Source organism: Oreochromis aureus, linkage group 23, assembly GCF_013358895.1.
Source record: "Oreochromis aureus strain Israel breed Guangdong linkage group 23, ZZ_aureus, whole genome shotgun sequence".
Taxonomy (NCBI): Eukaryota; Metazoa; Chordata; class Actinopteri; order Cichliformes; family Cichlidae; genus Oreochromis; species Oreochromis aureus.
Window position 1 is genome coordinate 24,212,185 of NC_052963.1, and position 15,545 is coordinate 24,227,729.

The 15,545-nt window shown below is 39.2% G+C and overlaps 1 protein-coding gene across 1 annotated transcript in view; it reads left to right on the forward strand.

Moving 5' to 3' along the window:
- Positions 1-4,814: 4,814 nt before the first annotated feature.
- The window catches only part of LOC120436496, a 69,702-nt gene continuing 58,971 nt past the window's right edge, over positions 4,815-15,545 (forward strand). The window contains exons 1-6 of the mRNA XM_039607552.1: positions 4,815-4,868; positions 6,849-6,910; positions 9,702-9,763; positions 10,121-10,176; positions 10,967-11,181; positions 14,246-14,502. Coding sequence (XP_039463486.1) covers positions 6,880-6,910; positions 9,702-9,763; positions 10,121-10,176; positions 10,967-11,181; positions 14,246-14,502 — 621 coding nt within the window. The 5' untranslated portion in view covers positions 4,815-4,868; positions 6,849-6,879. The remainder of the gene's footprint in view (positions 4,869-6,848; positions 6,911-9,701; positions 9,764-10,120; positions 10,177-10,966; positions 11,182-14,245; positions 14,503-15,545) is intronic.

Sequence of the window (15,545 nt, forward strand, 5' to 3'; positions counted from 1 at the left end):
GAGGAGTTTCCTTCAGTGTCTGCCTTATATCTCACAGCTCAGGTAAATGAATTATACTTCATACAATTCACACTGCATCAGAACAGATAACATCTTAAACAAAGAAATTTACGACAGTTTTTTTCATCATCTTCATTTACTGCTGAGGTAAATCAAGGGTCAAATCAAAAATTTAAATTCTATAAATTTTACTGTTATTGTATGATTTAAAATTTAACGTAACATTCTTGTCTTTGAGTTTGTTTAGTTTTTAGATATTGTGATTTGTTGTTTTTCACACATTGGGTAATTTTTCAGTTATATTTGTACTCTGTCTAATTTCAGAGGGAAACTTTGTTCTCTGTACACTACTGTGTTTGTTTTATTATTTTTAGTTCTGTGTTCCCCTAAAGGCTGATATTTTAAACATGTGTGATCACTTCATAAAAATGAAGCCTTATTATAAATTAAGTAAGCTCATATAAAAAAGTAATGTTAGTTTCCAGATGCTCACATTGATTAATATATTTTCAAAGTTTCAAATCAGTTGTATTTCAGTGAGTTGTTAGCAGCTGATCCAAGTTCATGAAAGTCACTGTGTGACTGAACAAATGAATCACAAGAGTGTGGAGCACACAGATTTTATTATTTTAACCATTTGACTGAAAGAGTCTGAAATATGTGACAATCTTCTCCCTGTATGAAATAATGAAATCATGTGATTAATGAGAAAACTGTAGCTTAGTAACAACAACACAGTCATGTTGAAACATCATGAAAGATCAAATTAATACTAGTTTTGAAAAACTGGAAATCGACACTGCTGTTAGGTTTTGGAATAGCATGTCAGATTTAAGTTCATAAATAAGAAATGAGTTGTCACTATATGTGAACTAATTAGATCTTTAAATTTTTTCAGTGACATATTTCTATGTTATAAAAATATATTTCAGTTTATTTGATCACAAATTGGAAATTAAACTGGTGTGTCACAGTGCAATGTATCAAATCATCTTACTATAATCATTGTATCATGTTTGTATGGGTCCTGTTTGCTAGCAAATATTAATAATTCTTATAAGTACTGACAAACTGAAGGACAAAACTGGCATTGCTTTGTAGAATATCTCACCAGCGTCAAGTAAAAAAATTAAACAAATGTGTCACTATACAGATGAACTAGCATCCTTTTCAGTTTACTCTAATAACACATGAAGATGTGCAGAATAATTATGATTTCCACGTGTGTGATCTGAGCAGCCGGTGAAGCTGCTGTTGTTCCACTCTGTGTTTCTATGTCGTTGATATTTAGTGTTTTACTCTCTAAAGTCAGACAGCAAATAAAATGACAGTTACAGTTCAGCACGCAGTGATTTCACACACAGGATTAGTGTTTGTGTTGTGAGTCAGTAACAGTCTAAAAACAATGTTCAGCTGCTCTGATGGAAGATGGCTTTAAAATGGACTTTCATTATATATATACAGGACACACATGGACAAGATGGAGTCCATCAGTAGTGTGTGGTTGTGTTTATGCAGCTCAGATCAAATCATCACTAAATGTTTCCTTCTTATTGTTCCAGTGTTTTGCCTGATTGGTCACGTCTTCATGAAGCAGTCAGGTTCTTTGGGAATCTGTTCTGTGCAGCAGCAGAGAGAGAACAGCAGACAGGAGAGAAGATACTGAAGCTGTTATCATCAGTGTGCACATATCAAACATTCCCACTTAATGAGAGAGACATGGATGCAGAGATCCAGTGTGCTGTCCTGTTGGATCTGTACTCCCATGTGAAGGACTGTGAGACTAAAACAGGCTTGAGTGTCCTTCCATCATTACAGTCAGTTTTCCAGTCAGCTCCTGCAGTCTGGTTCATAAACCTCTCAGAGAGAAAGACCTCCATCCTCCTGGAAGTGCTGAAACTCCAACCAGAGAAGAAACAAGTGAAGCTGACAGGCTGCTCATATGAAGAGAGTGAAGTGAGGAGTTTCCTGCAGTGTCTGCCTTATATCTCACAGCTCAGGTAAATGAACTTACTCAGCGGAAAAAATATTTTAATTTCCAACAATTTACTGTAATTATACAATTTAATATTTTATATTATATTTTTGTCACCAATATTTCTGTTTATACATTTTGATTTCATCCACTTGGAGTCCATATTTCACTTATATTTCTACTGTATCTAATATCAGAGGAAAACATTGTTTTCTGCACAGCACTGTGCTCATTTGGTTATTTGCAGTACTTTGTTGCCTTGAACCTGATATTATAGATGTATGTGCGATCAGTTCAAAAAAACTGAATACTTATGACATATTCTTCAACCATATATAAAAAGTAATGTTTTATTTTCAAAATATTGTTTTTATTTAATTTTATAGTTGTAATCAGTAATATATTTTGAATGTTTAAAATCAGTTGTTTCAGTGAGTTGTTACCAGCTGATCCAAGTTAATGAAGGTCCCTGTGTGACTGAACAAATGAATCACAGAAGAGTGTGGAGCACACAGATTTTATTATTTGAACTAGTTGACTGAAAGAGTCTGAAACATGATAATCTTCTCCCTGTATGAAGATATTTGAAATAATGTGATTAATGAGAAAACTAACAACAACACAGTCATGTTGAAACTAGAGATGGCACGATACCACTTTTTTTATGTACGATACCGATATTATAAATTTGGATATCTCCCGATACCGATATGAATCCGATATAGTGTATTTTTTTAATCAATAAAACTGTTTTTTTTAATATCTTGCTGCATTTTGTATAAGTTCATACTCAAGTTTAAAAAAACAAAAAAAACAAAACACTAATCTAATAAACTTAAACCTACACCATCCTCCCTATTCTGGTATTTTAAAGAGTACTTAGCGACAACATTAAGCAACCTAGCTAATAGGGTTGCCAACTCCCAGCAAAAAAATTAGAAAAAAAAATGTTTAATCGATGTAATCAACGTTTTAAATTTAATTTAATGCACGTGTTTAAAAAAAAAAAGAAAAAAAAATGAACAGAAATCAATTATTTTTCCACAGTAATTAAATAGATTCAACATTTTCTTCAACAGAATTGCAGACTTCACAAATGGTAACTTCCCAAAGGGAAAAGTACTATAGTTTACTAGGGTATATTAGACTTAATACTTAATATGCACAGTAATGGACTTCTATACATTTTACATCAGATTAAAACTTTGGGTGTAAGATTCAGATAAATATTTACTAAAAGCTAGACATTTTAAATGAGAATAAGAAAGAAAAGTATGTCTTAGGGCATGAACAGGGAAAAGGGGGGCACAATCGGCCCCCCTGGCTAAACTTTGCCCTGCACAGTTACCAGCCGTCAACTACGTAGAAAAGGATCCTGGTGTAGAAAGTAATATTAAATAAATTCTAACAGCTTATAAAGCTTAAACGTGCTGCTGTTGTTCAGCCGCTAGTTTCCTCTTTCTTGCGCAAAGTGGGCCAAAAACAAACAAGAGACAGACTCGCGACAGAAAAGCCGATCAGCTGATCATTGATCAGTTTCATGATTGAAGTAGCAGCAGGAGAGGGAGAGAAGAGGCTCCATATATCGGTTGTTAAGCTTAACGTGGGAATGCTTTACAAACATTCAGAGATGAACTTACACACTTGCTTTACTTCTCTCTGGGATAACTTCCTCGGAGATGAAATGCTGGATTGGTAGCGAGGCTACAAATACACACAGCTGCTCTATCACGTGATGCACACTGCTCCGACGTGGTTCGTGCTCCAAGGTTATGAGCTGAGTTACGCCATGTCGCTAGTTTTGTCAGGTGCTTTTGTGATATTTAATGGATCGGATTACATTTTTTCTCTCCGATATCCGATCCAGTAATTTAAGTCAGTATCGGACCGATACGATACGTAATATTGGATCGTCCATCTCTAGTTGAAACATCATGAAAGATACAAATAATTCTTGAATGTTCAGAAACACTGTAAATCACCATTGCTGATGGATTTTCGAATATAATGTCAGATTCGAGTTCATAAAAAAAGAAAAGAGCAGTTACTATGTGTGAACTAGTTATATCTTTGAATTTAATCCAGTAACACATGAAGATGTGCAGAATAAGTGTGATTTCCACGTGTCTGATCTGAGCAGCAGGTGAAGCTGCTGTTGTACAAGATATGAAGTGTAGATGTTGTTGTTCCACTCTGTGTGTTTCTATGTTGTTGATATTTAGTGTTTTACTCTCTAAAGTCAGACAGCAAATAAAATGACAGTTACAGTTCAGCACGCAGTGATTTCACACACAGGATTAGTGTTTGTGTTGTGAGTCAGTAACAGTCTAAAAACAATGTTCAGCTGATCTGATGGAAGATGGCTTTAAAATGGACTTTCATTATATATACAGGACACACATGGACAAGATGGAGTCCATCAGTAGTGTGTGGTTGTATTTATGCAGCTCAGACCAAATCATCACTAAATGTTTCCTTCTCATTGTTCCAGTGTTTTGCAGTTGAGGGCACGTCTTCATGAAGCAGTCAGGTTCTTTGTGACTCTGTTCTGTGCAGCAGCAGAGAGAGAACAGCAGACAGGAGAGAAGATACTGGAGCTGTTATCATCAGTGTGCACATATCAAACATTCCCACTTAATGAGACATACATGGATGCAGAGATCCAGTGTGATTTCCTGATATATCTGTACTCCCAAGTGAAGGACTATGAGACTAAAACAGGCTTGAGTGTCCTTCCATCATTACAGTCAGTTTTCCAGTCAGCTCCTGCAGTCTGGTCCATAAACCTCTCAGACAGAAAGACCTCCATCCTCCTGGAGCTGACAGGCTGCTCACATGAAGAGAGTGAAGTGAGGAGTTTCCAGCAGTGTCTGCCTTATATCTCACAGCTCAGGTAAATATGTTTTCCTTTAAAGAACTCACTTCTTTTAAATCAGAGGATTTTATATCTGACAATTTTTAACCTTCATCAACAAAATTAACAGATCTGTGTTGATTTTTTCTTAAATAAAGGTGAATATAATCATACCTGCTATCTGCAGATAATCAGGCTATAAACGTAAAGGCTACATATTACCTGCTAACTTTTTTATTTTCTTTAAAAAAAAAATAATCATCCTTTTCACCTAGCTGTCCCCCAGTGTTAAATTAGCACAATGGATATAGGTAAATATGATTGTTTGTGTGCTTCATGAACTACACAGCTCTCTAATAGAACATGACTGTTTAGTAGAGTGCCATAAAAAATAACAAATTTGCTTTGAGACAAGCTTTCAACCATAAAAGTCAGAGTGAGTGTCTTTAGTTGAGAGAGAAATGCACACACAACTCTTAAATAACCAAACTTCTCTCATGTATTATGAACTTTCCTCAATCATTTTCTACAATTTCATGTGTGTTACAGTTGTAGTTAGATTGCTGTTTCTACAAGATTTTAGTCTAAGTTGATCACAGACCTGCAAGCGTGAGACAGGAACAGAAAAAACAACAGTCGTACATTACAACGGTACAAGCTGCAGCTGTTTTGATGGTCTGATCTGCAAGTGAATTAAAACAATCAGGCAGGCGGGTCTGTGTCCAGCGCCAGAAAGATGGCTGCAGAACCAGATGGGGCTGTTGTCTACATCAGGTCACTCCATACCCCATAGCACGCCGTGTAATAAATACTCAAAGAAAATTGCAGCTGTTTCAACTTATGTCTAGGAATGTATAATTTCATGCATCGGTCGGGACGATAAATGTCTTATATTGGGATATGAGATTTTGGTTGGTCATATTGCACAGCCCTATTCCCAATGTGATGTTTGTGCAATGTATGTGTGGTCGGAAGCGGGTCAAATTTTCACTGCAGGTAACATGTATGTGTAACATTGCATGTGACAAATAAAGGCTTGATTGGTTGATCCTGTCTCAGAGTGACGCTAGGACAGGACATCCATCCATCTTCTTCTGCTTATCTGGGGCTGGGTTGCGGGGACAGTAGCCCAAGCAGAGAAGCCCAGACCTCCCTCTCCCCAGCCACCTCCTCCAGCTTGTCCAGGGGAACACCAAGGCGTTCCCAGGCCAGCCTTGAGATATATAATCTCACCAGCGTGTCCTGGGTCTGCCCTGGGGCCTTGTCCCGGTGGGACGTGCCCATTCCAGATGCCCAGAAGGCATCCTTGTCAGATGCCCGAACCACCTCAACTGGCTCTTTTCGATGTGGAGCAGCGGCTCTACTCTGAGCCCCTTTCAGATGGCCAAACTTCTCACCCTATCTTTAAGGGAGAAGCCCATTTCCACCGCTTGTATCCACGATCTCGTTCTTTCGGTCACTACCCACAGCTCGTGACCATAGGTGAAGGTAGGGACGTAGATCGACCGGTAAATCAAGAGCTTTGCTTTTACACTCAGCTCTCTCTTCACCACAACAGACCAGTACAGCGTTCACATCACTGCAGCCGCAGCACCAATCCATCAACCCTATCCCTGACCGGCATAGGGTTACTGGGGCCCCGTCCTGGAGCTAGGCCCAGGGAAGGTGCCCGAGGGCGAGCGTCTGGTGACTGGGCCTTAGTCCATGGGGCCTGGCCAGGCACAGCCCAAAAAAGGGACATGAGCCCATCTTCCTGCAAGCCCACCACCCGCAAGAAGCACCGTAGGGGTCGGGTGTATTGTGAGCCGGGCGGGCAGAAGCGAACGTCCTGGCGGACCAATCCCCTGCTACCAAGACTGCCAATTGGGACATGAAATGTCACCTAGGACAGGACAGTGGTTTCTCTTCACTGGCCTCCTGTTAAATCCAGAATCGAATTTAAAATCATTCTCCCCACATACAAGGTGATGCCATATAATGTATGCACATTTAAAGCTGTCTTTTCTTGTGTTGTTGTAGATCAGAGGGGGCGCAAACAAAGGAACTGGAAATGGACATGTTGGCAATCCAGTCAGCAGTAGGTATGATTTTTAGTAGTTTTTTGGAGAAGATAAGTAAGAAACAGACATGAGTATGTGATTCTTACAAATGTTAGTTCTTTGTGGCAACTCAGTGTACGAACATTCTTCAGAAGAAACAAATTTAAAATCCTCCCATACAAGTTCTTGAATAATCAGGCCCCATCTTATCTTAAAGACTTTATTTGTACCATATCACCACAAAAGAGTATTTTGCTCTCAGACTGTGCTTCTTGGGCTAAGTAGTTTCCTGTTTCCCTGTTTCCATCCCAACTGGCAGAGGCAGCACCCTCCCTGAGATTTCTTCCTGTTAAGAGTTTTTCCTTCCCACTGTCACCAAGTGCTTGCTTGTAGGGAGTTGTTTGATTGTTGTCGGGTCTTTGCCTTAAAGGAGCTTGAGGTGACTTCTGTTGTGATTTGGCTCTATATAAATAAAATTGAATTGAAAAAATGTAACAATATGAGCAAAACCTAAAACAAAAACATCTGCCTAAGAGACTTCAGTGACAATGACGGACCCGACGACCACAGTGCTGCGGTTTTTTTTTTTTAAGTGTCCAGCTTTCCAGCTGCCTCATTTTCCGCAGCATACACCGCCCTCCTCTCCGGTCCCAGCAACATCCTCAAAACGAGAGACGTGATTAGATGATGGAGGTCAGATGTGTGAGTCAGTCTCCCCTGGCACTCCACCCCTTCCTTGCAGCTGACCCACAAACCACACTCCGCCACAAGTTCAGAGCATTGAAGTTGAAGAATAAATGTGCACGCACCAAATACTGACTTTCAAGCTACCTTAAAAACCTGCTTGTACACCAAAAAATTGTACTAAATAAATCACTGGAACTTTATCTCAATTTTCCTACCAAACCATAAAGAAATCAGGTGTGGATCAAGACTTTTGCACAGTAGTGTAAGTAGACCATTATTCATGTAATTGAGAATAATAGTGACCACAACAGCACACCTGCTATACAGGGAGTGCAGAATTATTAGGCAAATGAGTATTTTGTCCACATCATCCTCTTCATGCATGTTGTCTTACTCCAAGCTGTATAGGCTTGAAAGCCTACTACCAATTAAGCATATTAGGTGATGTGCATCTCTGTAATGAGAAGGGGTGTGGTCTAATGACATCAACACCCTATATCAGGTGTGCATAATTATTAGGCAACTTCCTTTCCTTTGGCAAAATGGGTCAAAAGAAGGACTTGACAGGCTCAGAAAAGTCAAAAATAGTGAGATATCTTGCAGAGGGATGCAGCAGTCTTAAAATTGCAAAGCTTCTGAAGCGTGATCATCGAACAATCAAGCGTTTCATTCAAAATAGTCAACAGGGTCGCAAGAAGCGTGTGGAAAAACCAAGGCGCAAAATAACTGCCCATGAACTGAGAAAAGTCAAGCGTGCAGCTGCCAAGATGCCACTTGCCACCAGTTTGGCCATATTTCAGAGCTGCAACATCACTGGAGTGCCCAAAAGCACAAGGTGTGCAATACTCAGAGACATGGCCAAGGTAAGAAAGGCTGAAAGACGACCACCACTGAACAAGACACACAAGCTGAAACGTCAAGACTGGGCCAAGAAATATCTCAAGACTGATTTTTCTAAGGTTTGATGGACTGATGAAATGAGAGTGAGTCTTGATGGGCCCGTGGCTGGATTGGTGAAGGGCAGAGAGCTCCAGTCCGACTCAGACGCCAGCAAGGTGGAGGTGGAGTACTGGTTTGGGCTGGTATCATCAAAGATGAGCTTGTGGGGCCTTTTCGGGTTGAGGATGGAGTCAAGCTCAACTCCCAGTCCTACTGCCAGTTTCTGGAAGACACCTTCTTCAAGCAGTGGTACAGGAAGAAGTCTGCATCCTTCAAGAAAAACATGATTTTTCATGCAGGACAATGCTCCATCACACGCGTCCAAGTACTCCACAGCGTGGCTGGCAAGAAAGGGTATAAAAGAAGAAAAACTAATGACATGGCCTCCTTGTTCACCTGATCTGAACCCCATTGAGAACCTGTGGTCCATCATCAAATGTGAGATTTACAAGGAGGGAAAACAGTACACCTCTCTGAACAGTGTCTGGGAGGCTGTGGTTGCTGCTGCACGCATGTTGATGGTGAACAGATCAAAACACTGACAGAATCCATGGATGGCAGGCTTTTGAGTGTCCTTGCAAAGAAAGGTGGCTATATTGGTCGCTGATTTGTTTTTGTTTTGTTTTTGAATGTCAGAAATGTATATTTGTGAATGTGGAGATGTTGTTATATTGGTTTCACTGGTAAAAATAAATAATTGAAATGGGTATATATTTGTTTTTTGTTAAGTTGCCTAATAATTATGCACAGTAATAGTCACCTGCACACACAGATATCCCCCTAAAATAGCTAAAACTAAAAACAAACTAAAAACTACTTCCAAAAACATTCAGCTTTGATATTAATGAGTTTTTTGGGTTCATTGAGAACATGGTTGTTCAATAATAAAATTATTCCTCAAAAATACAACTTGCCTAATAATTCTGCACTCCCTGTATGGTGAAAACACAAAACATGTTGGCTGTAGCTGTCGAGTCTCACTGAAAAGTGAGTGCATACACGTAGCAGACAATATTAGAGAATATAAATATCCAAGTAGATTGTAGATGTTTGTAGCTAACATACTTCATCTTTGGACAGCTACCAGCTAACTTGAAAGAAAGATGGCAGGAAGCCTTGAGCTGCTGAAGTCAGAATGACTCAGTTCTTATGAAGAGAGCTAGAGCATAGTGTATATTTTCATCAGCATTTTGTCTTCTCCCATCAGGTGACTCTGAGGTCAAACTGGGTCCAAATACACCAGACATAAATCCCAAAGATGCGACAAAGGTGAGGAAAAAACTCTTTATACTACAGAAGAATCTGAAGATCCTAAGATTGGTAGATTCTAGGAAACAAACTCTTTGAATGCCTGCTGTGAATTTGTATGATGGAACTAACAAACTTCACTACAACACTACAGGTGAATAATTATCAGACTGCATCAAGCTTCAGTTTTATACCCTTTCTGCTGGATCTTGATTAGCAAAATTACTATCAGTTCTGTGGCCTTGTAATCTCACACAAGGGAAGACATGGGTCTTGTGTAAACCTTGTATTCTCATAGAAAGCATGTGTTCCTTCTGTAAAGTATGCTTAAGTTAAGTTTTCACCATTTATTAACAAATGTTGCTTTCTAAATTCCAGCTTCCATCCAGCTTCATACCTAAAGTTCAAAATGAATCTGCACAAATCTCCTACAGGTAAGAACATCATAAATCCACAGCAGTAACAACTTTCAATGTGACTTTCTCAGTAGGTTTTCTAACAAATTAGACTGAACAATAAGGTATGTGTGCAATCTATTTGAAGTATTATTTTTTTTTTTTTTTTTAAATATAGAGGAAAGATTTTTAAAAAAGTATATATGTGATGTGACATCACTGGAGCTGATCAAACCTGAGCTTGTGTCCAAATTACTGCCTGCTATTACTGTTATTTATATTTGACTGTCATGAGATTTTTTTTTTTTTTTTTTGCCATATTGGTGACTTCATGGATGGCTATTCTTTCTCATCATCGGAACAACACAGATTATCTAGACCTCTAGTAATGTTGTTAAGAAATGTAAAATCTGTTGGTAAACTGTTTTGTTAGCTAGCAAAAAGTTTTGAAACAGGTAGAAATTGTATTTTAATAAGTATGTATGTATTCCAAGTATGGAAATGTCATAACATACTTTCCTTGGAACCACCAACAGAAAATACTGCATATTCTGTTTTCATTCTTTCATCATTAGTGGAGATGATACAGGACTACATGCTCCTGGAGTTTTCTGCGTTAACTGTGATATTTATTTTACTTTGGTCTATGTGCTACAGTTTGAAAGTCTAATACAAATTAGTGATAGTCTTTTTTTTTTTTTTTTTTTAGTATTTCTCTCTTTTTTTTGTCTATTTGGTCAGTGATCGTGAGGCAGAGTCTGATAGGAACAAAGTTTTTCATTTTAGGGTTTAAGAGTTCAAGTCGATCAAACTCTGTTATACCCTGCAGGTTCAAAAGTTCTGGCTCAGGTTTGTTCCACTGTACGCTGACTGGACTGGTGTTTGATTTGACTCGGGAGGCAGAGCTCCTGTACAAAATCATCCAGTGGGATGAGAGCATCCTCCACCAAGCTGGAAAAATGGCTGCAGGGCCACTGTTCGACATCAAATGTTGTGAGGATGCTGTCCGTCAGCTACACTTCCCACACTGTGAAACACAGAAAGGTGAGCAAATTATTTTTGACAGTAATGCCCACAGTAATCACCCACTCGCCCCAGAGACTTGTTGTATGTCTGCCTTTGTGATGTTGACTGGCTCTTGCTCTGGGAGGTTGCTGCAGTCTGCTCTTAGGTCCACCAGCCACTTGGCAGTGGTGTTGTGTGACACCTCTTTCTCTCAAATGCTCTTCCAATATTGCTCAGTTTCAGCTGCACTTGTGTTATTATTCTCTTGTAGCTGAGAGTACATGCCTGGATAACAGGTTTTAATTCATGCCCTCTGCTTCCCTGATATGTCTCTTCAGCCTAGTGGCAAGAGTTGTGAACACAAATACCCATTATTGTGCATAGAATTCTGAGGTGAAAATGGCTTTAATCCATTTTAGAACAAGGCTGTAACATGACAAAATGTGGAACAAATGAAGTGTTGTGAATCCTTTCTGGATGCACTATAGATGCATCTATCATTGCAGGTTGCTGGGCATCCTCTAATTCAGTTCCCCTTCTCTCTTCTACAAGCACTCACTCATGTCCATACTGCTCACTATTGTTCCTACTGTGCTGTAGGCTCTGATCCTCTACTTAATCACACGAACCAAGGTGTGAAAACTGACGTGGGTCACAATCAGCCAAGGCTTTGGCAACGTAGTGTATTCTGTACAGTGTAGTAAGGAGTGCTCAGACCTCTACATTGGAGAGACCAAACAGCCACTTCATAAACATATGGCACAACATAGAAGAGCCACTTTGACAGGATAAGACTCGGCTGTCCATCTGCATCTAAAGGACAAAGGTCACTCTTTTGAGGATGCCAATGTTCACATTTTGGACAGAGAAGACAGATGGTTTGAAAGAGGAGTGAAAGAAGCCATTTATGTCCACTGTGAGAGAACATCTTTGAACAGAGGCGGTGGTTTACGACACCAACTGTCTGCCATCTATAATCCAGTGTTGAGATCCCTTCCCAGACGCCTTAATGCCCACTCACATCCTGGGCCATCTGACCTCAGGAAATCACATGATAGGGCTGGGCTAGTTTTCACAATGGGTTCACCCAAAACCCTGGCTGATTGTGACCCACACAGTTTTCACACTTTGGCTCGTGTAATTAGGTAGAGGATCAATAGGGGTCCATGACCCTCTTAGGGGACACTCCCACAGGGCTTAAAATCTGTGACTCTCCACCATTTGCTCTTAGAAGTGAAGAAGCTTCTCAGATGAGAGGTGAAACATCTTCAAGCAACTTCAAGAAGTCCAGACACTTTCCTTTCCAAGTTCCTTAGACTACGATGACCTGGGTGACTGAGAATCTTCAGACACTTAGATAATAACATTGCATCTGTAACACTTTTACCACCGGCTCGTGTGACAAAACCCCCCTTATGCCTTCAGGTGAAGTCTTAACCCTGGTTAAACATTCTGTGATAAAAGATACATCTCGAAAAGTAAATATCAGTCTAGGGTATCGTATGATTCTCGTGTCTAAATAGTCAGGTGGAGGCTATGGGAAGTACACTTGGCCTGTAAACGCTTATGTATCTGAATACTTAAATGATAAAACACCATGCAATAAAACCAACACGAGATCTCAGGTTTAGAAAATGTATTAAACATTTGCAGGAAACTCACATTCAAACCCTTTTTTTTTTATGAAGAAGAATGAATATAGAAAATAAAATGGAACCCCGGGGGATAGGTTTTAGTCTCTTTTCTCAAACTGTCTAATTTTATTTATTTTTTTTGAGTGCACTCTTAGTCTATTTTTGTTGGCGCGCTTTAGTTGGAGCTCTTTGTAATAACGATACCTCCGTGTATCCGTGAAGTCTTGGCCGCATCCGATGAATCACTCGCTCGTTGCGGTAGCAACCGTCTCCGCTCGCAGCAGCGAGCAACGAATCTCCGGTTCCCTCAGTAGTAGCGAATCGTCCTCCGTCAACGTCTCTCTCCCGAGACGACTCTCAAAACTCCTTCTGTCCGTTCAGGCGGTATCCCCTTCAGCAAGGACTGTGACGTTAGCCTAGCTCCGGCTAGCTAACGTAACCAAACTTGCCTCGTGCTCACCCAGCACAAATGGATACGGAAAGTCCAACTCAAACGCTCCGAATAATTACCGGAAAGTCCACAGTCTGTTGTTTTGTTGTTGCCGAACAACCTCAACATTGGCGACATACGCAGTCCCGGAGTCTTTGCTCTGACTACGCCATTTTTTCATATATCTCCTTTCTTTCCTCTCTTGTTCTCTAGTCTTCTCCCGGAAGTGAAAAAAAAAAAAAACTCAAGGTCATGAACTCACGTGACGTAGCGTAAGAAAATAATTTTTAAACCTCTTCTCTTTTTAAAGACATTCACATTCCATGAAATTATGTTTTAAAGTAACTGATTTTAAACACAACTATTTATGCATTTTAATACATTTATCTATATCTAATAGTTATGCAAGTTTTAGCTTCACCATGAACTGTAATTTTATCTTTAACTTATTCCCATGAAAAACAAACAAATACCACTGATATTTATCAGAGTATTACACATCAATTCCATATTAACAGTCCTTGTCCATGTATGCCTTGTTCCAATAGCCCGCTGACACAGACCTTGTAAAAACGAGTGAGATTCGAGACAGGATGGCTTCAGTTATATATCTCTGACTCATGTTGTCATAGAGGGTTGAATGCATACCTCAATGTCTTAGATAAAATATGGCATTCATTTGAGTTAAATTGTGTCACCTTGTGAGTTGAGCGAATATTCTGATGGTTCCTCTTATTAAAAAATTATTAAAATTATTAATGTGTATATGAATGGGCACAAATACATGCAGACACTCACTATCAGACACATGTGAACATAGTTGTGCGCATGAGCTCACTCACTGAAAATGGAGAAAGTGAAGATGCATGTGAATGATGGTGATCTTAGTAACATGAATTAACTGAAAAGAAAGGAACAGAGAAGCAATAAGGGGGTCAGAAAAGACATAGAAAGGCTGTTTGTAAGAGTGGGTGGTTAAAATGGGTGGATCAGTAGGTGGTCAGTTAAATGCATGTCCTTTGGGTCTGTGTTTTCACAGCTCTGCTCTCTGATGGCCTCCTCTCTGTTGTCCACTTCACTGATGATACAATGAGCTTCATCAAACCACTAAAGATCACAGATACTCATGTGGTAATCAAAACCCCACACTTCTCTGCCTTTGGTCCTGTTGTTGATTTGGACAGTGCAGAACCAGTAAAGGGGCAAATTTTATTGTTCCTCAGACCACCAAACTGTAAAAAAGAGACTCAAAACCTCAATGTGCTTCTCCTGCCAAGAAACATTCCCCTGGATCAGGTAAACATTCATAATTATTACACCTTCATCTTTTTCATTGTGTCAATAGAATCTGAATTGATTGCATTATTGTGTAACTCTGTATTCGCCTGGAATTGTAGTGGTGGAGTGGGAGGAAATTAATCACTTACAAAAAAGTTCCATAATAATTTCTGGTAATCACAATTTTCTTTGTGGACAGGCTGTGATCAGCTGACTTGTGCTGTTGCTGCTGCAGCATTTACTTCTGCAGCAGATGTTGCTTAGCCATTATGGCTGCTTACCAACCCATAGCCAGTTTAAAGTGTTACTAAAGAACATCATCATCTTAAATTGATGACTTCTATCAAAATCATTCTAGAAGCAAGTGTGTAATTTAGCAGCCATATTGGGTAGTTACTTTGAACCTTTATGTAAATAAACTTTAATTCAATGTTTTGGAAATTAAGAAAACACTTTTATGAAACCACTAGTTGCACCTGATAAAAACTTGCTCACTTACACAAGCAAGGTTTTAAAGCTTTCCTCATTAATTTATGCTTCTATCACCATCTTTACCAAAATTCTCCCATAAATTTCAGTACAGTATTCTTTCAGTGTCGTGTCTCTCTAATATCTCAGCAGCTTCCCAGGACATAACCAAGGAGTGATGAGTTCAGCATCTTTTAGTGTAAACTGCACAGCAATACTACAGAATATCCTGTTTCAATTGCTGTTAGCTATTTGGTAACCTGAAATTATAATTTATTTAATTTTCATTTCACAATACACAATAACCAGATAACTTCAACCAGACATGGTCTACATGTCTGGTTAAAATAATTCTAACATGAAGTAGGACATTACATGCAAGTTCTTGATTTTTAGTTTATCAAATGTCACTTGGTGAGCAGCCCTTACCTCTGAAAATAATCTATTATCTGCCTCTTCCTCACTTTTATATATCTTAACACATTATTTTTATCACTGGGAAATACAGCTGTACCCATTAGCTAGCAGACAGACAAGAAACATGTTACATATGAAATTCCTTTCCACTTTAAATAAAAAAATAACAAACAAAA